Here is a 22757-nt window from a genome sequence, read left to right on the forward strand (position 1 = left end):
TTGCTCCAAAACTGTAGGACTTACCGGCTTTCAAGCTTTTACATGCATTATCCACACTTAAGTTCAAGAAGTTGGACTTTATATTAAAGCATACATCATCATGGTCTCCTATCATGACAGGCTCAACAGCCACCTCAAACAAATCAGGATGCAAGTCAGTTGCTACATTATCTAAACAAGAATTCATTCTTGTTGGCTCGAAGTTACTTAAATATTACAGGTTATAAGATTTGAGAAAATTCACCAACTCCAGTTCTTCTAGAATCAACAGACAATATGTTTACATTATAATCACCTCCTATTATGAAGTGATGATCATGCACATATTTAGTTAATGATAAAATTAGTCTATCTAATGCATTAAAAAAGAGAGCTAGATCACCTTTTGGTGATCTATATAGCGCTATGACAATTATTTTCAAATTTTTATTCCTAACAGCAACAAACTCAAGGTTGATTTCATCTGTTTATATAGATTGTGAAGTTGTGCTCCTGGGGGGGTTATCTCTTATGATAGAGTCCCACGTTATGAAGCTATTGTGAAAAGTTGTAGATTGCAATTCCTTCACAGATAATACGATGTTTCTGGTATTTACAAGAGCAGTCTCTAAATTCCCTCTTTTGCGAATAAATTCACAAAAAATTAAGGCCTTCCGGCTCGCAAAATTACTGGGTTCAAACCTCAGCTCTAGCTCAGTGGTAGAAACATGAATTTTATAAGTACAAATAATCACCATAAGGTTCAAGGACCAGGTATTGATAATTCTTACCGCTGCTTCTATGAAGTTCTTGAAGAATACCAGTAAGGAAATTAAAAGAATATTTGATGACTGATTATCAGTAACCATGTACCACTAGAGAATAATCAGGATCAACTATAGTTGTTTCTAGTTGATTCTTAAAACGCTCGTCGTGAGTACAAGTATTCACCAATATACCCTTTCAAAATTCCTTAGAACTTACAACGCCAGTTCTTGAAGCTCTCTGGATCCTTATATGATATAACTGGAACCTTATTTCTATAATTTCTTAATATGCTTGTTCTGGCTGATAAACTGAATATCATCAAAGGATGATAAATATGGAGTGCTTTGAATAAGGTTAATATTATTTGATTCAATAATTTTAAATGCTGCTAAATATTTGGTGATATTAAAACAGCTCAAACTATATAACACGAGATGAACTAGGATAAAATAAATTTCTATGATTTGTATGCTGACATAAAACACAAAATATATTCCCATAAAGCAGATATGCATAAAATATTCAATAAATCTGTGATTCACTTAAATAATCTACTTTTAAAATCTGAGTAATTATCACAGGCTTTGCTAATATTCACAATAATGAATTTCAAATTCATAAATATATTATATTTAATACTGGTACTTAGACTTCCAATCAATATAAAATTCTGCAGATAAAAACCTGTTCGGTCTATAAGTTTGATATGGTCTATTTTGTTCAATAAACAAAATTAATATTTAATAAATTAATATTCGAACATGAGATCTCAGGGCTTTTAATATGAATTCGGGCAGTGCATGGAAGTAAGCTTCCTACATATAATAAATAAATTTATAAAATGTTCTTGTGAACTATGTGATATTGTTCAACACGTGGTGACTTTTTATTTTAACTCTAATTAATTGGAATAGCGCTTTTTTATTAATTATTACCCCACTGAACGTAGACAAATGAGCTCATTTGGTTTGACTTATCACTCACTGACTGAAGTTCTGGATGTTCTCGTGGATTGAATTAATTATTTCCAATAATTAATTAGGTAGGCTCCTTTTCGTCACTGCTGGGCTAACGTGTGGTCCAGATTTTTATAAGTTTCTTTCGAATTAAAGCTATTTTTATGGGAATCTTTACAATTACGAACTCCTTGACAGCACTGAGTTCACAAACAATTAACATTCAACAAACATACATTACATTTAAAAAAGGGTTTGGCTTAATAATTCGTTAAAAAATTTTTAAAAGGAATAAGAAAAGACCCTAAACTCCATGTGCATCCTCTCGGGTTGGGATCTTAAGCCAGAAGAAAGAGGTTTTCAGAAAAATTTGCTTCTTCCTAGAATAATTCTATAAGCTACTCTCTGATTGGCCCTCAATTTAATAGACTCAATACAATTGGTTGCCTTGGGAATCAGGGCTTCCTCGGCTTTATAATAGAAAAAATTTAATAAAAGAAGTTTTTATACAGATATATGGGGTATTTATCTTAAATTGAATTCATAAATAAATCGTAACACACGATTTTAATAGATAATACATTTAGTTTTTATATGAGTTTTTTATACTCTTGATTTATCATGCTTTTTTAGATTATAATAAATATTTGTACAGAAATAATAGTTATTTGTATTTCTACACATCGACTTCCTTTAGTATACATAATATATCCTTTATGAGTGAATTTTATATGATTCAACCGGTCATATGGGTTGATCGAATAATCAGCTGATTCATTCAGTATTGGTTCGGATAATTATCGATTTATCCAAGATCGACTAATTCTTTTCAAAACGTAAACAAGTAACTCTAACCTCAATGTTCATGCATTTTATTTTATTTTATTTTTGTAATCCGCCAATAATAATTATGCCGCTTTATAATTTTTTGATCTTACCAATGAGTTCTCATAATTATTAAATCACAATAATACATATTTTCTTATCGTTGTTGATAATGCTATTACTCCTAATCACTAATAATACTTGATTGGAGTTGATTTACTCTTTAGATAGGTCTAACCTTCTTTCCAATTTTATAGTTCTATTACATTTTATTGGCTCATTTAGAAATATTTGGTGGTTTCAAATTACCACGTGACACAAAACGCCCTCTGATTTCTGATTTAAAACGACAATTCGAGAATATAATATAAATTTTATGATCCAGTGGTTTTGGATCAGAAATCATACATGTTACAAAGTCTGCTAATAACTCTACTGAGAATCCTACCTCCTAACAATTCAACAACATATACAACAATAAATAAATTCAATTCAAATACATACGCCTTACATCGGCCAATCTCCTTCTACACACAATACACAATATAAACTATCTCCTCCTCCATACATAATATAAATCTTTTTTCTAATCCACGCTCTGCCCTCAGGCCAGAAGCACGTTTGAATGTTGGTGCAAAATCATTGCCAACCTAACAAACTGATAATTCTCCGACTTGCAGAGTATAACATATTTTCTCCCTCAACATAGAACAGTGACTTGTACATTTTCATTTCATTCTCTTGCAGAAATTGGGCTTTGTTTTCATGTAATGGATATTTTTAAAGATAATCTTTGGTAGGTTTTATCAACAAGAACTTCTTATTCCTCTAATACATTGAGACTTGGGATTAATGCTTTTGGTGGTAACTATGCGGTTTGATCATTTGGCGGATAATTTTAATGATTTTCTTAATAGTTTATACATAAATAATAATAATATAATATTTCTATAATATCTCTACATGCAATTCACATTTATATGACACTTGATCTTCTTATTCGGGGTATCAACTTTGATGATTTAATAGGCATTGACTATTCTGGTTTTCGTAGTGTACAGCTGGTTTACGTTGGCTTCGGCTTGTCACTTGTCGCCATCTTGATGTTTCTTCCTGCTACATGAAGGTAAGTTGGCTTTTTAACATTAGAAGTTATTTATTCTCTTGTTTCATCAATAAGAAAGGTGTTAAAAAAAAATGGTTTCTAAATTTTTCATTTCTTTATTTTCAGGTGTTGTTGTTCGAAGTGGATACTTGTCTGCGAAATAAGTGTGTTGCCTGGTGTTTGTTTGGTACGTATTTGTTGACAGGTAGATCCATGAATCCAAATATTATTGTTTATATTCTTATCGCTTATTGTCTCGATAATACGGTTTGAGATTAGAAATATTTTCTTTTGATTCTGTAAATAATCTGGCGGTTTTGACGACCGGTTCTCCATCAGCTCTCTTATCCTGGCTAGCCTAGAGTATTTACTTGGTGTATTTTGAATCGTTCTGAGTTTCAGATTAGCTTTGAAAATTTTAGAACTGATTCTCTCAACATAAGACACGCCCTCATTCATCAATACTTTAATGATATTTTCCTCAATTGATATTGCAGCCATAAATATAATAATACTCACAAAATAAATCAATGCATTTATCGTGTTTCTCACAACATAACCTTTCCACTCATCAATAGTAGTTTCATTTAGTAATAATAATACAATATTTTTCATCCTATCCACAACACAGTCTTTTATCCATATCACAGCCATAACAAATAGTATATAATATATCAGAACATTTATCATTTCTTTAACAATATAATCTCTCAACATGTAATAGTCAGGTACTTTCACTCTCTTATTATAATTTCTTATTTCTTTTAATCTTATTAAACACTTTCCATCCTTTATCAACCTCCATAAATAGTCCACTTTATTATTATCATCCATGCATGTTTCAATCGTAGTTTTCCTTTCAGTTCCGTTTTTATCCCTGTATGAATCCATATTAGTCCTTCCAGTAGCTCCAGTTTCATTCCATTTATTATGTCCATTTTGCCGGTCACATCGCTGATCTTCTGCTTTAAAGCGGATGTGCCGCGGATGCATGCCGTCGATCTCCGGTCCTCCATCCTGGTTTCGGTCCGGTGTCCTCCTCGGGCGTTTGAAACGTGCATGCGGCTTCCATCGTCGCGCGCGGTACTTCTTTTTCTTCCGCTTGACTTTCCGCCTCCTGGCCTTGCGGTGCATGCCTCTTTTCTCCTGTAGTCGGTCATGCAGTCGGTCGTCCGGGTGTCTGCCTCGGGCGTTTCCGTCTCCGGGCCTTACGGTGTATGCTTCTTGTATCCCGAATGTTGTCCTCCCCGGTACTCCCTGGTGTCATCCTTTTGTTCCTCCATCCTGGGTTCCTCGGGGTGCATAAGTCCTGTGCGCGGATGCTTGGTGGTGGTCCTTTGATGCGCGGGTGTGGCGTTCAAAACGAGTTCATCGCATGTGGGCTCCATATTACATAATTCCTCTACTGTAACCTGGTGTTCCTCGGTGGCGGGTTGCTCTTCCTGCGGTGATGGTTCTTCAGTGGGAAATATAAGGCTCAAGAGGGATTGATGTTTACAGGGCGTTTCAAGTGCATGGCGGGCGGCGGTTTTGTGTGGTAGGCTGTCTTGTATGGGCTCCTGTGTGTCTGGTGGTGGGTCATTTGCATGTTGATTTTGTGTTGTCCTTGTTGTATGTGCTATTGTATAAGATGTATTTGTTTGGTTATGATTTTGTTTATTTTCGTCCTGTTTTGTGAAGGTTATTTTCCGTTTATTATTTCTATTCCAGTGATCTCTGTTATCATAATATGCCTCTTTGTGATGCTGTTTACTGTTTCGGTATTGAAACTTATTTCTATAATTATTATCAAATGATTGAACTCTGTTATTATTTTCAGTGTACTTTGCACTTTGCGCATTTGCTCCAGCGTTTGCAATATAGTTTTCACTATTATAATTTTTTCTGAAATGATTATTTTGTTGATTAAAATTTTTTGCTCGATTATTTAAGTGGTTTGGCTCAGACGTAGCTGATTGGATAGAATGTAAATGTTCTATCAGTTCTTCACAACTGGAAATCGAAGATACTGCCAGTGTCATACGAACATTGAAAGGAAGCTTTTTTGATAAGATGTGGATCAGTGATGAATCAGTTAGAGATTCGTCTAACTGATCGTTTCTGCTCATCAGATCTGTTATAAAATCAGTGTAGGATTGTCTATTTCTACTATCGTAAGTGCATAAAATAATTTCTGACAATGCGTCCATCTGTTTACATTTACTCCAATACTGTTGCAGGAACTGGGAGATGAAGTCCTCCAGGCTGTTGATATCTCGCATCCGGCTCTGGAAAAACATCAGCGGCTCGCCGAGTAGTAGACTGGATAATTGGAAACGCCATACTAACCAAGAGGTGGGTGTCAGTTCTTGAACGGCTCTTATTTGGTCCACAAATGGTTTGGGTTGCATGTGACGGTAGGAATTATCAAATTTTCCAAGATTTTGGAAAGGTTGAGTGCTATTTACTGGTTCAATCGGTATATAATGTATTCTGCTGGCTGGAATATTTTCCATGGATGTCGCTAGTCTGGAGACTCTTTCTTCACTTGCGGTCCATTTATCATTCATAATTTTCTTATGTGTATTCACTTCATCATACAATCCGGTTAGCTTCAACTGCTGTCCGCCTATAGCATTCTCCAACATGCCATATCTCTCACTTGATTTTGCCCCCTCCTCCGCTAAATTTGCCATACATGCCTGCACGTTACTTTGTTCCTTGACTATTTCTACTATTTTCTTATTATTTTCCTCCACTTTCGACTCTATCTCGCCCTTATTTTCTAACACCTTTCCCATGACCGTTCCCATGATAGCGGTGCCCAGCTCCTTACCCAATACGTCCACCTGTTTTTCAACTTCCTTTGGTACGTCATCCAACCGTTCATTTATTTGACAGGTGACATCATCTAGACGAGTTTCTAGCTTTTTGATAACTGCAGATTGAGTATCTATTTTTGTATCTATTATATTTCTCACTTCCTCCCTGAAGCTAGAAAATTTTGCATCCATGGTTTTAATACCTTCTTGTACAGTCTTGGTAATATTTTCAGTGATAGTTTCACTATTTTTCTGCATAGCTTCCCGGTTTGCCTTCGCTGCATTGTCCTGTCTTGCTAAGATTTGACTGAGCATGAGTTTGAGTTCGTTTGTAGAATCATTTGCCATAAGATTGGTAATGTAACCGACTGAAGAGTCTAATGTTGTATTGCGTTTTTCCAGGTTGGTGGCGGATGGCGGTTGACTAGTCACGTTGGATGGCGATTTGGTGGCGGCACTCTCTGTTCCCTCGGCGACGCTTGGAGCGATCTGCGAAGACGCCGGTACCGGGTTGGACGCCCTCACTCCCTCAGTCGGACTCTCATCGGAATTACTCGCATCGACGGCGTTATCGATCTTCGTAGAAGACAATTGGGCCAAGTTTTGCGGGTCGAAATTGATGGAGCATATGCTGCCTCCCTCTCTCTCTCGTGGGGTCTCCGCTGCATTGTCCTGGGGCTGTTGATTTGCCGGTGTCGTGGCTACATAGTTTTGGGGATGTTCGCTGAAGTAGGAAATTTGCGAGTTAGCCGACGACTGGTTCATGGTGACGTTATTATTGAATACTTCGAGTAAATAGCCAAGTGTGTTGCCAAGTCTCAGGAATATTAAAATGGATTCAGTGATAGTGCCTATTCTGGATAAAATTGTGTTGTGTTGAAGTTTCAAGTGTCATATACATATATTACAAAAAGACCTTCTAGTGCTACAGGTACGCTTATCAACATAGACAGATATGGCTTACAAATTACACTAATATAGTTCTTAAAATTTTAATTAGGGTCTTATCCTCCTGAATAACGATAGTATTATAATGCCTCAAATAACCTATAACCCTGGTCAGCATACAATGTCTAGATTCAAAGATCAAAATCAAAATTTTTACTATAACTTTTATGGAAATTTCCATCCAATTTTCTCTATTATGAGAATTATGTTATCAAACTCGTGTGATACAGTTTGTCTGTATTTATGCAGCTTGAAAAATTTTAATTTGAAGAGCAACTCAATTATTTTAGCCAGAAACTTACAATAGATCATCAGATATATCTTGTCGAAACAACTTCAGATTATGTTTCTTGCAGCTTTCAGTTTTATCAATAATTTCATTAATCATTGATAGTAAGATTGAGTAGGTAAGCTTTTCCTCATGCTCCACTGGTTGGGTGCCATTGTGTGAAGTTGTGCTCCTGGGGGGGTTATCTCTTATGATAGAGTCCCACGTTATGAAGCTATTGTGAAAAGTTGTAGATTGCAATTCCTTCACAGATAATACGATGTTTCTGGTATTTACAAGAGCAGTCTCTAAATTCCCTCTTTTGCGAATAAATTCACAAAAAATTAAGGCCTTCCGGCTCGCAAAATTACTGGGTTCAAACCTCAGCTCTAGCTCAGTGGTAGAAACATGAATTTTATAAGTACAAATAATCACCATAAGGTTCAAGGACCAGGTATTGATAATTCTTACCGCTGCTTCTATGAAGTTCTTGAAGAATACCAGTAAGGAAATTAAAAGAATATTTGATGACTGATTATCAGTAACCATGTACCACTAGAGAATAATCAGGATCAACTATAGTTGTTTCTAGTTGATTCTTAAAACGCTCGTCGTGAGTACAAGTATTCACCAATATACCCTTTCAAAATTCCTTAGAACTTACAACGCCAGTTCTTGAAGCTCTCTGGATCCTTATATGATATAACTGGAACCTTATTTCTATAATTTCTTAATATGCTTGTTCTGGCTGATAAACTGAATATCATCAAAGGATGATAAATATGGAGTGCTTTGAATAAGGTTAATATTATTTGATTCAATAATTTTAAATGCTGCTAAATATTTGGTGATATTAAAACAGCTCAAACTATATAACACGAGATGAACTAGGATAAAATAAATTTCTATGATTTGTATGCTGACATAAAACACAAAATATATTCCCATAAAGCAGATATGCATAAAATATTCAATAAATCTGTGATTCACTTAAATAATCTACTTTTAAAATCTGAGTAATTATCACAGGCTTTGCTAATATTCACAATAATGAATTTCAAATTCATAAATATATTATATTTAATACTGGTACTTAGACTTCCAATCAATATAAAATTCTGCAGATAAAAACCTGTTCGGTCTATAAGTTTGATATGGTCTATTTTGTTCAATAAACAAAATTAATATTTAATAAATTAATATTCGAACATGAGATCTCAGGGCTTTTAATATGAATTCGGGCAGTGCATGGAAGTAAGCTTCCTACATATAATAAATAAATTTATAAGATGTTCTTGTGAACTATGTGATATTGTTCAACACGTGGTGACTTTTTATTTTAACTCTAATTAATTGGAATAGCGCTTTTTTATTAATTATTACCCCACTGAACGTAGACAAATGAGCTCATTTGGTTTGACTTATCACTCACTGACTGAAGTTCTGGATGTTCTCGTGGATTGAATTAATTATTTCCAATAATTAATTAGGTAGGCTCCTTTTCGTCACTGCTGGGCTAACGTGTGGTCCAGATTTTTATAAGTTTCTTTCGAATTAAAGCTATTTTTATGGGAATCTTTACAATTACGAACTCCTTGACAGCACTGAGTTCACAAACAATTAACATTCAACAAACATACATTACATTTAAAAAAGGGTTTGGCTTAATAATTCGTTAAAAAATTTTTTAAAAGGAATAAGAAAAGACCCTAAACTCCATGTGCATCCTCTCGGGTTGGGATCTTAAGCCAGAAGAAAGAGGTTTTCAGAAAAATTTGCTTCTTCCTAGAATAATTCTATAAGCTACTCTCTGATTGGCCCTCAATTTGATAGACTCAATACAATTGGTTGCCTTGGGAATCAGGGCTTCCTCGGCTTTATAATAGAAAAAATTTAATAAAAGAAGTTTTTATACAGATATATGGGGTATTTATCTTAAATTGAATTTATAAATAAATCGTAACACACGATTTTAATAGATAATACATTTAGTTTTTATATGAGTTTTTTATACTCTTGATTTATCATGCTTTTTTAGATTATAATAAATATTTGTACAGAAATAATAGTTATTTGTATTTCTACACATCGACTTCCTTTAGTATACATAATATATCCTTTATGAGTGAATTTTATATGATTCAACCGGTCATATGGGTTGATCGAATAATCAGCTGATTCATTCAGTATTGGTTCGGATAATTATCGATTTATCCAAGATCGACTAATTCTTTTCAAAACGTAAACAAGTAACTCTAACCTCAATGTTCATGCATTTTATTTTATTTTTTATTTTTGTAATCCGCCAATAATAATTATGCCGCTTTATAATTTTTTGATCTTACCAATGAGTTCTCATAATTATTAAATCACAATAATACATATTTTCTTATCGTTGTTGATAATGCTATTACTCCTAATCACTAATAATACTTGATTGGAGTTGATTTACTCTTTAGATAGGTCTAACCTTCTTTCCAATTTTATAGTTCTATTACATTTTATTGGCTCATTTAGAAATATTTGGTGGTTTCAAATTACCACGTGACAAGATACATCGATTTCTTTGAAATTATTTACACATCTGTCAGCAATAAAAATAGCTACACCACCATTTTTAGAATTCACTCGGCAGAAGGCAGAGGTCATTACAAAACCATCTATTTTGACTAGACTTAAAAGATCTTTTTTCAACCAATGCTTCGTCAAGCAAAGAATATCATGTCTATTTGTACTATTTATCACATTGATTTCTTGTACTTTATTGCTTAAGCTCTGTACATTGCAAAAGAATACTGAGAGTGCAGAACAGTGATCTCCATTAATATAGAATGGTTGATGAAAGTTACTGATTTGTATGCTTCTGTTTATAGAGTTCGGTTGAGCATGGAAATTACCTCTAAAAAACTACTCTTTTCTCTGTGCCGGGAAAGTATTGGTGATTGAGGACATGAATTTTGTAAAATGGGAGAAAAACATGTGGGATGTTGAACGTTGTTATTTTCTACATTAACTGAGGAAAAACTGTTATTACTAAATGGTGAAGTATGATATTGTCAGTTGTTGAATTGTGAGGTATCATGCAGATTGTCATCAGAATTTATTGCATCCAGGGCAATTCCATTTTCGTCCAGTTGGTGAAGTGTCTCGTCTGCGTTTGTGAGATGTCGCACGTTTGAAGCTGCTCCTCCATGCCAAGTCGTATGAGACTGACCAATCAACGGCGCCGGTGATGAAGTCAATGAATAGTCGTCAATGGTTATCGCATCAACATCGTCATTAATCTCCATTCGTTTAGAATGAACGTATTTTTCAGCAGTCGTTCTTCTGGTCATGCAATTAGCAATAATTCCACTATCGCTAGTCACAAGGTCACATAAAATCTTTCCCATGAAACGCTTACCATTCTTCGAGTAATGTAAGCCCTTTTTTGTGAAATGGTGTCTCTGCATGTCCCTATTGACCTCTGTATAAATCACTTTTGATGCCCCATAGTAAGACGATATTCTACCCAAGATACATATGTTTGCAAAATGTATGTCATCGTTGAATTGAGGTCTATTGTATCTGCTGGGTATCGCACTTACAATTATGTTAGTGTTGAAGCTCGAGGACAAAATCTTATCCATTGCTTGATGGATAGTTAGATGACCTGGCTCATTGTTTCCAAAATCATTGGATCCAGCCATCACCAACACATAATCAGATTTAGTCAAATCCTTTATAAACTGAGTTCCATTTGCAATGACATGTTTGAGTTTTGCTCCCGGCAAAGTATAGACAAAAACGTCGAAGTAGTCAGACATGCAACCAAGGTATTTAAACACATCTCTACCTTGACTATCAGCCAGTATCACGATCTTATTCTTTGCTGAATCCGTAGATGATGAAGATGCTGATTTAGTGACACACCTACTTGATTTCCTCTTGTCAGCAGGTGTATTGCTCGCTCCTCTATGCACCTGGGCTCTTACTTTGATTGTATGCTTATGTCTCGCTGCCATTTTCAAAGTAAGTGACTCAGTCTCCTCAGCATCAAGGGCCGAAAAACCGTTCGACGTCTCTATCGCACTGCCACCAGGAAACCGAGGAGATTTACAGGTCGACCTTGGGGTTGTAAAATCCACTGGGGAAGCTCTGCATTTCTTCAATAATTCAATTTCGGTTTCCAATTTTAGAATGTTATCCGCTGTCTGCTGTGCATCATTTTGTAAAAGATTAATAATTGCATCCCTTGAACTGAGCTCAATCCTTAATTCATTAGCAGAAGTCTTCAATTCTTTGAGCTTTACTCTCAACTGCTCTATCTCCGCATCAGCCTTCTCCTCATTACACAGCGAATCGTTCAACTCATTCAATCTGCCCCTCTTCTCTTGTGCGAGTAATTTTCCTAAAGAATCATTTTCAGCTGCAATTCTCACCAAACCAGCCTTCAAATCTTCATTCACCTTGATTGCGGCATCATATTTATTCAGCAGTGAGATAACTTCTGGGATCATATCTATTACAGCTTCTTTTGAAAATTTATTGGTGATTGATTCCAATACTGCATGTATATTCACCGCAATCTCAATCACTCCACTATCAATCAACCCCTCTCTAAGGTCCATTGAATTGCGCTCCATCTGTGATCTCCTGGTATTACGCACAAGTCGTGTTATCATTTCACCACAACAGAAAGAGCAGTCTGTATTGAATAATTTCTTCAATCTGTATAATATGGTATGGGAACTAAAGTGAAGGAAATTTGACGCTTAGAGAGCCAACAAAGCAGGAAAAAAGCGGAAGCTCCTGAAAAGAAAGGATCAAGGAATCCTTGACAACAAACCAAAGGATGAGCACATTACAATGGAAGACTCATTCCAGCAGAACAAATAATACGTGTGAACATGAGTACAAATGGGCTAATTTAGGACATGAATACGAGGGCCATCCAACAAGTAATAATACATTCCACTACTTCTCGGAAATGATTAAGTTATTCTTGAAGAAAGAATAACACCTTGTGATTCAATTTTAATATAGAATAATAAGAATAGAGTTGATAACATCAAATTGTGTGTTCATGGATTGACAGCAAGTTGTTTAATTGCAGAAATACAACATTTAATATTTGTGCTTGTGTGAATAAAAAGAATTATTATTAGTGAATGGATAATATTTCCAGGATTTTCTTTATCATTGGATTCTGGTGAAAATTCATCAATTATATGTCTTTCCAACATTAGACCACAAATCTGAACAGTTTGAAAAACAGCTGATACCTGCATTCCATGCACAATAAAATTTATTGCCGATTCAAAACTTATTACAAACTCTCAATAATATCATTGAATGAACATGATCACTCATACATATACTTGAATGAAATTGGAATGAAATATAAAATCTAGGCATCTCTAGCAAAAAGAAAATCTTTGCCCGCTGATGAGAGTTGCAAAACAGTAAAAGAGAAACATAATATTTCAAAATTATGCAGAAAGTTAAGGTTGAATTCAACTCATAATTACAATTGAAGCTTCATAACAGCAGAATTATGAAAATCAAACAAATATTGTGCAGAAAAAAGACTATAACATGAAAATATAAAAGAAATATAGAAATTAATTTGCTATTTTTAAGGTAAAGAAATAGTCCCTCTTAATACACTCATTGACGCTCTTTTTACTAATTTTGAAATCTAAGACAAAAGTTATTTCATTGATCATATTGATCATTCTACTGCTTGTGTAAATTAGCTGTCTTCTGATCAATAGAATATGCTTGAAATTTAGCTGTTATTTCCGGTCTGAAATGATAAGTGCTCTAACATGTTTTGCTCATTGTCTCATAAAATGGATTCCGAATAATAACATTGAAGCTAGAACCATTTCCAATAACAATGAATGACTGTGATGATAACTTGAGTGTTGGGAAAACTACTATTGTGTGCAACTGATTTGCCAGACTCAATAAATTGCTGAACTCAGGTATGTTCATATATAACGGTTTCGCACACAAATTGCACAGATTGATAATTTCTCATTTTCCTGTCCACATGTCACTCTCATAATTTTGTATCAAATTTATTATAAAATTTTATTGTATCAAAAACTCACTCGGTGGGAAGTAGGTTTGAATTTCCCAGTGATTGATCAAATTGAAGTGCACCCTCTGTGAAATTATAGAAAAACGTTAATATTAAAATATATAGAAGATGAATTATGATCCAACAAGTGTGAACTCAGCTGTTCCACACCTTCAACAGAGGGAATAAAGATGCGAACTTTTGCTATGTTCATCTACTAACTAGTCAGAATTGAGCTGCAAAATCAAATATTGGGTCACAGACACCCACTTCGAATTCCAATGTCGAATGATCAACACTCATTTTCAAACATTTCTACTCATTTATAAAATTCCTACAGTCATACTCATGCATGAATGTGATCTGAATTTTTCCTCTCTCAACTCTAAAACTGGGTCAACAGTCCTCAGGAAATCAATAAAACCATGAATTTTTACACCAAATTGAATATAATTTGATGATCTATAAGATCATAATCAGCACTTATTTTTTCAATGAGTTGAATGAGGTTAATTAACATAAAGCGCAATAACTGCAAATCATAGTATATGCATGGATGCAAGCGTAGTATCCATATAAAACGGTAGCATGCAATCTGAAAAACTGGTATAATCAAGGGGTAAAAAATAATGTGGGCGAAACCATATAACTTCAAACAAATATATTGGAAAATGTTGAAGAAAATGATCGAACAAATTGAGTTACAGGGAGGGAACAAGTCAACATCATAGGGCTGGCAGCACCAGCAGTAATAGTATGGTCCAGGTAGTACAGGAGTGATCTGTGGTCTAGTGGATAGAGTGCTTGCATAGTAGCATATAGATCCCGGGTTCAAACCCTCTCACAACCAAAAGTTTTTCAACCAGATCACTCCCGTGTTATCAGATGGGCACTTTAAACTGTCGGTCCCGGCTGAAGTATGACAGTCATAAGGCCCATTGACAGCTTAAGGTCTTTGCCTAGGACTCATCTCTGCCCAATTCTTTGTGATTTGAAAATGGCTGTCTCTGGCGTTGCTTTGCTATTTATACGATCTTTTTAGGCGGACAGCTTATTCTGTCAAACTTCGTTTCCTGTTCGATTATCATCATGTGTGATTCTGATCAATTGTGATATTATATGTGAACTTCTATTCTACTGTGAATTCAAATGTGTATCCTTGACGTTTGATACCATGCTGCAGTTTCGAACTTGAAACTGCTACAGAATAAACTTGCAATTATGTTCTTTGGACCATATTTTTTTAGAGCTGTTAATTCACAAGGTGCCTGGTAAATTCTTTCCTGAACTCTTCAAGTGATTTTTTTATAGTTTGTAAAGTGGTAAATTGCAAATCCTTCACATGTGATGCGGTATTCTTGATATTTATAAGAGCGGTTGCTAAAATTCCTATTTTGCAAATAAATTTGCAAAAAAGTTAAGGCCGTCCGGCTCGCAAATATGCTGGGTTCAGACCGCAGCTCTAGCTCAGTGGTAGACGCATGAATTTTCCAAATATAATTAATCACCACAGGGTTCAATGACTGGTGATCAATAATTCTTACCGCTGCTTCCATGAAGTTCTTGAAGAATACCAATAAGGAAGTCTAAAAGATAATTGGTGACTGATTATCAGTAACCATATATTCAATCGAGAATAATGAAAACCAACTATGATCTTTCTAGTTGATTCTCAAAACGCTTGTCATGAATACAGGTATTCACCAATTTACCCTTCTGAAATTCCTTTGAACTTACAACGCCAGTTCTTGAAGTTCTCTGGATCCTTATATGATATACTGTGTACTTATTAATGTAATTATCAATATGATTTTTCTGGTGGAATAGTATGACTATCATCAAAGGATGATAAGTAATGAATGCTCTTAATAAGATCAATATCAATTGATTCACTGATTCTATATGCTGCAGAAAATTTTTTCTTGGTACCAAGACAGCTCAAACTGTATATCACGAGATGGGTCAGGATATAATAGAAATTTCTATGATTTTTGTATGCTGACATAAAACATAAAATATATTCCCATAAAATAATATATATAAAATATTCTTATATCTATAATTTTCTTTAAATATATTATTTTCATAATTTGAATAATTATCACAAGCTTTATTAGCATTCACAGTTGTGAGCTTTAAAAATTATAAACTTGCATTTAATACTGATACATGAACTTCAAGTCAATTCAGAATTCTACAACTTGAAACCTGTTCGGTCTGTAGATTTAACATGACATACTTTAATCAATGAGCAAATTATTATTAATAAAATTAACAATTCAATAATCTCAGGGTTTTATGAGTTCATGCCATGCATGGAAGTAAGCTTCCTACATAAATCAAATAAATTCATAAAACGCTCTTATAGATTATATTATAGCATTCAACACGTTGTGAATTTCTTAAACTTGAATTAATTTATATAGCACTTTGATCAATCCCCCAATTCACTATTAAAGGCCGGCTAATGAGCTCATTATAACAAACACTCACTGTAATGATGCTCTTGGAGGCCTTGTAGAGTGAATTAATTATTTCCAATAATTAATCATATAGGTCCTTTTCATCACTGCTGGGGTTGCGCGTGGTCCAGATTTCTTATAAATTTCTTCCAGTATTAAAAATTTATTTATGGGAACAGATTACAATTAAGAACTCTTCAGCAACACTGAGTTTACAAATAATCAAACATTAATTACAAATATTTCACATTCAAGAAGGGGTTGTCTTGATGATTTTAAAATTTAATAGGAAGTAAGAACCCTAATCCCCATGTGCGTCCTCACAGATCGGGATCACAAGCCAGAGAGGAATGATTCTCAGAAAAATTTCATCTCTTCCTTGAACAATTTATAAGCTTCCTTCTGATTGGCTTTCTAATCTTAGTAAGACTCAATGCAATTGGTCACTTCAGATTCAGGATTTCCCCAACTTTGTTATACAAAGATAAATGAAAATTTGTTACATAATGTAGCGTATCAAAATCTGATTGGTAAATAAAATCCCTATTTGAAATAAATTTATAGGTCCAAAGTGGAATAATAGGCTAGTATCACCAAATGCAATAACATTTTTAAAGATTAGATAATATCAGGTATCATGGCTTAATTTAGAACAGCCAAATAGAAATAGGAATAATTTGCCACTTATATAATTTTATATAAAGTATTGAAAATTTGAGGTTAGGTGTGAAATATCTATCAATTGGCAACATAATGATCGATTGAGTTGCATAACGTAAAATCTAGCCAGACACCTTGGCAGGAATTTATTGTAACTAAATGGTATGCAACTAGGGGATCCAAAAGAGCACATGGCTAATTGTTATAAAGTGAAATTAGAACTTGCCCACTTGCCTGCCAACCACTACCATGGAATGTCACCATAATTTATAGAGCACAATATCTTTTACTGTACATTATCAATGACTTAAAGTTTAATCAAATTATTAATTTTCCATGAGACTTTGTGATGCTATAGTAAAGCAAAAGTCATCCAATATTTTTAATCCCTTGGAAGAGACGACTTCAGCCACCAACAATCCAGGACTACTAGGAATTTGGATCGCCGCCAGCAACTTATAAAAATTCAGCACGTCACCAAAATTTATAGAGCACATTATCTTTTACTGTACATTTTCAATGACTTGGAGTTTAATCAAATTATTAATTTTCCATAAGACTTTGTGATGCTATAGTAAAGCAAAAGTCATCCAATATTTTTGATCCCTTGGAAGAGACGACTTCAGCCACCAACAATCCAGGAGTACCAGGAATTCGGATCGCCGCCAGCAACTTATAAAAATTCAGCATGTGAGTGATAAATAGTCAAAGAAAAAGTAGGGCACCCTCAGTGCTTCGAGTGGAATAAGAAATAAAAGCTAGCTCATCGGAAAGGTTTTAAATATCAAGAAATTAATAAAAATACTTGAAAGTCTTAAAATGGTATAAGAAATATTTTATTGAATAGGAATGAGTCAATTTATATATCAAGGGATACACCAATTAAAAGAATATTAAGTTCCAAGCTAGTAATACTAATGTTCACATGATCATTGATTTTAGAATATAATTTGTAATAATATAATGTAGCTCTGGTTCATTGGATGAATTGATTCATCTATTTCCATCAGGTGCCAAATCTTGCACCCTGAGAATATATATTTATTATTGAGAAATTTATTGGAAATTATAAAAAATGATATATTTATAATTATTGATTCATCAATTTATCATTCTCTGATTTAAGAAAATATATATAAAGGGAGATTACCTGAATCGACAAGCAACAGCAAGTCGATACTAAGCTGCATGCAAATAAATGCATATGATCAATGAATTGAGAAGCACATGGTAAAGTTTCGTGCTATAGAACTGAAAAATATTACTGATCTGTGATATTTTATTTGATTTCGTTCTTTTTTCATTGTATATTTTGTTGCTCTATATATTTTCTATATTGACCTGATATTTTAAAATTATTCATCTAATATATGTATCAAATTTTTTTATGTTCTACCATTTATTTTTACTCCCCAATACCATAGAGTATAAATCTTATTCATATTTGTTAATAATCAGTATTAAACTATGGCGAAAGCTCCTGTATGAGCCTATTAAGATTCTAGTGAAATTGTATCCTGGAAAACCACGACCCGATATCATAGTACTTAATTCTGATGCTCTACCAATTGACGCCAAGCCGAGGCAAATCGTTATTCATTATAAAAAATAACCTCAGAATTAATAAATTAAATGATAGACTAAAAGTATTTTAATAATTAAATCTTGATACATGATGCTGTAAAATGATGTACATATAATTTTTTATGTGAGTTTTGTGTACTCTTGGTTTTCATACTTTTTTAGATTGTAATAAAAAATCGTGTAACAATAATAGTTGTCCTTATCTATTTACATAAACCTTCCCTAGTGTATATAATATATATTTTGTGAGTGAGATTTATAATTTAATTCATACTGGTTGGTCGAGCAATCGGCCAATTCTTCAGGTATCGATTCAAAGAACTGTCACTTGATCCTAGATCGATTGATTCATTTAGAACAAAAACAAAGAATTCTAACCTCAAATGTACATGCAAACTTTTATTTTCTATGATCTGCCAATAATAAATAAGCCGCTTTATAATTTTTATTTCTGCCAATTAATTCTCATTATTGTTGAATTACAACTTTGCTTGGTTCTTTTATTGCTTTAGATAATATGATTACTCTCTATCACAAATAACATTCGATTTTACTTGAGTGGTACTTTGACTAGGCTATCTTTCCTTTCTATTTAATAATTCCATTAAAGCTCAATAGTTCATTTCAAAAATATTTTGTGGTGCTAAAATACAACGTGACAAGTTTGATTCGTATTTCAACTCTCCTAAATGAACTTTGAGGTTACATGTATACCTGTATCAAATTGAAAATATAGGTTTATGTTTCAGTTTGAAACTAGCCTATCAATGTTGCAACATGAAGTTTGCTCTTAGCTGTTTTCGTTTATCATTCACTAGTAGATGTTTTGTTATAAGGTGTTTGAACTGAAACCTTTCAAGTATGAACTTTTTCTATGTTATAACGTTTTTTTTTTACCGGACTTGGTCACATAAGCTGTCTCTTGTATAGTGATTTCATGGACATACCATTGAATTTGTTGGTAATCTATCGTCCATAAATTCATTTACATTGCAATTGATTATGTATTCAACCTCGTTCATCAATCATTTTAACTCTGTTTTTATAAGTTTTAGTAGCTAACTATGCTCAGTTGGGCTATTCGTCCTATCCTGGAGTCATTATTATGTGCATCTTCTGTGTAAAATCTGATTCGCTTCAAGTTTAGTGGCTAACTATGATTGAAATTGGGCCATTCGTCCGTCTGGGCTCATATTATGTTAACAGCCTTGTGGCATTCTTGGATCTTCAAGTTTAGTAGCTAACTATGGTTAAAGTTGGGCCATTTGTCTGTCTGGACTCATATTATATTCACAGCCTTGTGACATTGGATCTTCAAGTTTATTGACTAACTTCATAATAGTTGAGTCATTCGTTCTCCATGAACTCATATCTACTCACTGCCTTTGTGTATTCCTACATAGTTTAGTGATTAGCCCAACCAGTTGGCTGGATCATTCATTCTTCATGAACTTCTATTGACATACCTCCTCAGTGAGCATTTTGGGATTATTTCATTCGGATTTGCCTGTACTAAAGAAGATTCGTATGGCTTTTGTTGGTGGGGAGTCCCTTGTGGGAAGGTCTCATCTCACCTGAATATATCATTTAAAGATAGACTCACATGCAGCGCTAGTGTCATACTTGGAATTGAAATCCGCCATTGAGGGGGAAACCCATAAGATTATTACATACCAATGTCACCAATGCCTTTTTCATCAATAGTATTACAAATAAATATTATATTATAATATCTCGTGCTGAAATACTCCAATGGCGGCCTTCAATTTCAAGTAAGAGTTGTCATTGGGAAGGCATAGGCATTGTGGGTCTATATCTCTTTAAGGTCTTTGGTCCTAGGTTACATGTTACTGTAACGTTCCAGAACAAAAGCCGGAAATTGATACAAAAAGGACGATGGCAAAAATGCACGAATACAGCTGAAATACAAAATAAAAACTAGACCAATGCAACAAAATAATATCAGGAATATGAAAACAGTATATAAGTAGGAAAAAATTAGTGTGACCTGAATGGTAACACTGAATTTGAAGCCGAGCGCGCTTCATTCAAAAAATCTAACCTAAGAGAAGAGAACGTTGATGGAATTTCACAAAAGCAAAGAATGGAATGCAACTGGAAGCAGCACTTTTTTCTTTTCTTGAAAAATGTCACACTTCCAAAAACAGATGAACTATTCAGAAACTATCAAAGATTCGACACATTAAACATGTTGGACCTTTTTTAAGCTTCAACTTGTATGGGCTGATCATGTCTCTAAGAGCATAGTTTTCAAGAGATGCCCAAAATAAAAATTAAAATGTTACCTATAAACCACTGAGACTTCCTTAACGAATGGATAAGAAGTAGGATCTCTTGATAGGTTCATTCTCCAACTTTCCAAAACAGAGCTACATGTTCAAAAATATTATTCCAAACATAATCCTCTATAACCATTTGTTGGCTGGACAATAATCATATTTTGGATATTGTGAAAAAGATGAATTCAAATACTCACCAAATTTTAAATTAGTGTAGTCCCCAGCATTAAGGAATTTCACTTCAGCTATTTCTAATATTCTCTCATCACCGGTATTCTTCTTACCACTAAAAATAGCAATTCCATCAGAATATAAAATAGTTCTTATATTCTCAACATCGGCTTGGTTGAATAAGAAATTATTCATAACTCGTAAGATTTTAATCTGTGAAAATGGAGTCATAAGCTTGAAACAGTACCTTTAGTTATTAGTACACCTAATAATAAAATGGATCTTATAGTCAATGGAACAAGAAAATAAAGACATGGAAATATCGGGGAGTCAAACAGGGAGAAATCCACTGAGTCTCAGTATCAATAATACCTATTTCTAGAGAAGTACCACAAGGATAAATTTTAGGTCCTCTTCTGTTCTCGTTATTTATCGACGATCTGAGCAAAGAATTCACTCATTCTAGCTTCCACCTGTTTGTGAATGATCTCTAGGTACGGTATATTACAGCTTCAAGCCAAATAATATTGATATGGCTGAGGAGAATATCAACAGGAATGTGGCTGCGGTCAGTGATTACCTACATCAGGAAGCAAGGATTGTGTCTGAATGTGGCTGAGACAAAATCAATATTGATTTTTCATCCACAGATTTGGTGACAACATGATGTTTCTGCTATCCCTGAAGTCATTGTGGATCATCACCAGCTTCCATAATCTTATTCTCCCATAATTGATGCACCTCTGAGCATAATATTTGGGTCTCATCATTCAGTTGTAGGTGCATTCAGTTTGTAGGGAGGTTTTTGCTGGCATTCATACTCTGAAGAGGGTTGGTGACGGTATCCCACTGAATATGAAGCTCATGCTGGTGAAAACATTGATTTTCCCTCACTTTTCTCATGCTGATGTAACATTTTGTAATTCAAGTGTGGATCTTGCCACTAAGCTGCAAAGAGCTCAATTCTATTGTTTGAGATTTGTGTATGACCTGAGGCGATTTGACCATGTTTCTTCTTTTCATGATCAAGCTTCACTCTTGAGGTTGAGTGTTTCAAGAGATTTCCATGTTAAAATTTAGACAAATAATGTTCTAAAAAACAAGCTGCGATCTAATATTTTTTGTTAATTTGTTCACCTAGCACAAATTATAACTATGAGAACCTGGAAACATGCCACAGCACAGGACAGTGGTTCACAATAGATTATTTTTGGTGGATTGATTGATTGATTGATTGAGTACTTTATTTATGTAGATTACAATATATACTGGCTTATACACTTATATACAATAGCTTACAATACAGCAAAATTATGAATGAAGTTACATAATATAGACTAGGAAAATAACTATTGAACTGTATATGATATGAAAAAGCAATTTGTAATATAATAACTATAGATAATAATCATATTGCTATGCATCTACATAAATTGGCGGAGCTTTGGACATATCAATGTCCATTCTTTGGGAAGAATATTAAAAATATCCTCCCCACTAACTCTCTACCAAAACGTTAATTTCGTTATTTAAACTAAGGATTTATTTATTAATGGAAATATTGTAAAAGTTTTAATCAATATGAATATTGAAGAGAAAAAAAACAGAAAATTGATAGAGTAAAATAATTATATAGGTAGATAAGATCAAATAATTGATTAATAAAATGAAGTAGGCTGAAAGTAGATCAGGGTAATCAAATTTCAGTAATATACAGCATTATGCAGTGGATAATTGAAATAACATGAGTTTATATAATATATATATATATATACAATTCGTTCTATAACATGGTTTAAGGGTTCATATTGGTGGAATGGGTGAGGGATGGTTGTCATGTGATCGTTCTAGGGCCGGACAGTT

General features: G+C 33.9%; 1 protein-coding gene across 1 annotated transcript in view; it reads right to left on the reverse strand.

Annotated features, from left to right (window-relative positions):
* LOC111055472 overlaps positions 1-22757 on the reverse strand; it is a 215978-nt gene that overhangs the window by 186071 nt on the left and 7150 nt on the right. Inside the window, exons 2-3 of the mRNA XM_039440765.1 lie at positions 20921-21107; positions 13749-13803 (exon numbers count right to left, since the gene is read on the reverse strand). Coding sequence (XP_039296699.1) covers positions 13749-13803; positions 20921-21089 — 224 coding nt within the window. The 5' untranslated portion in view covers positions 21090-21107. The remainder of the gene's footprint in view (positions 1-13748; positions 13804-20920; positions 21108-22757) is intronic.

This window comes from Nilaparvata lugens, chromosome 14 (genome assembly GCF_014356525.2).
Source record: "Nilaparvata lugens isolate BPH chromosome 14, ASM1435652v1, whole genome shotgun sequence".
Classification (NCBI taxonomy): Eukaryota; Metazoa; Arthropoda; class Insecta; order Hemiptera; family Delphacidae; genus Nilaparvata; species Nilaparvata lugens.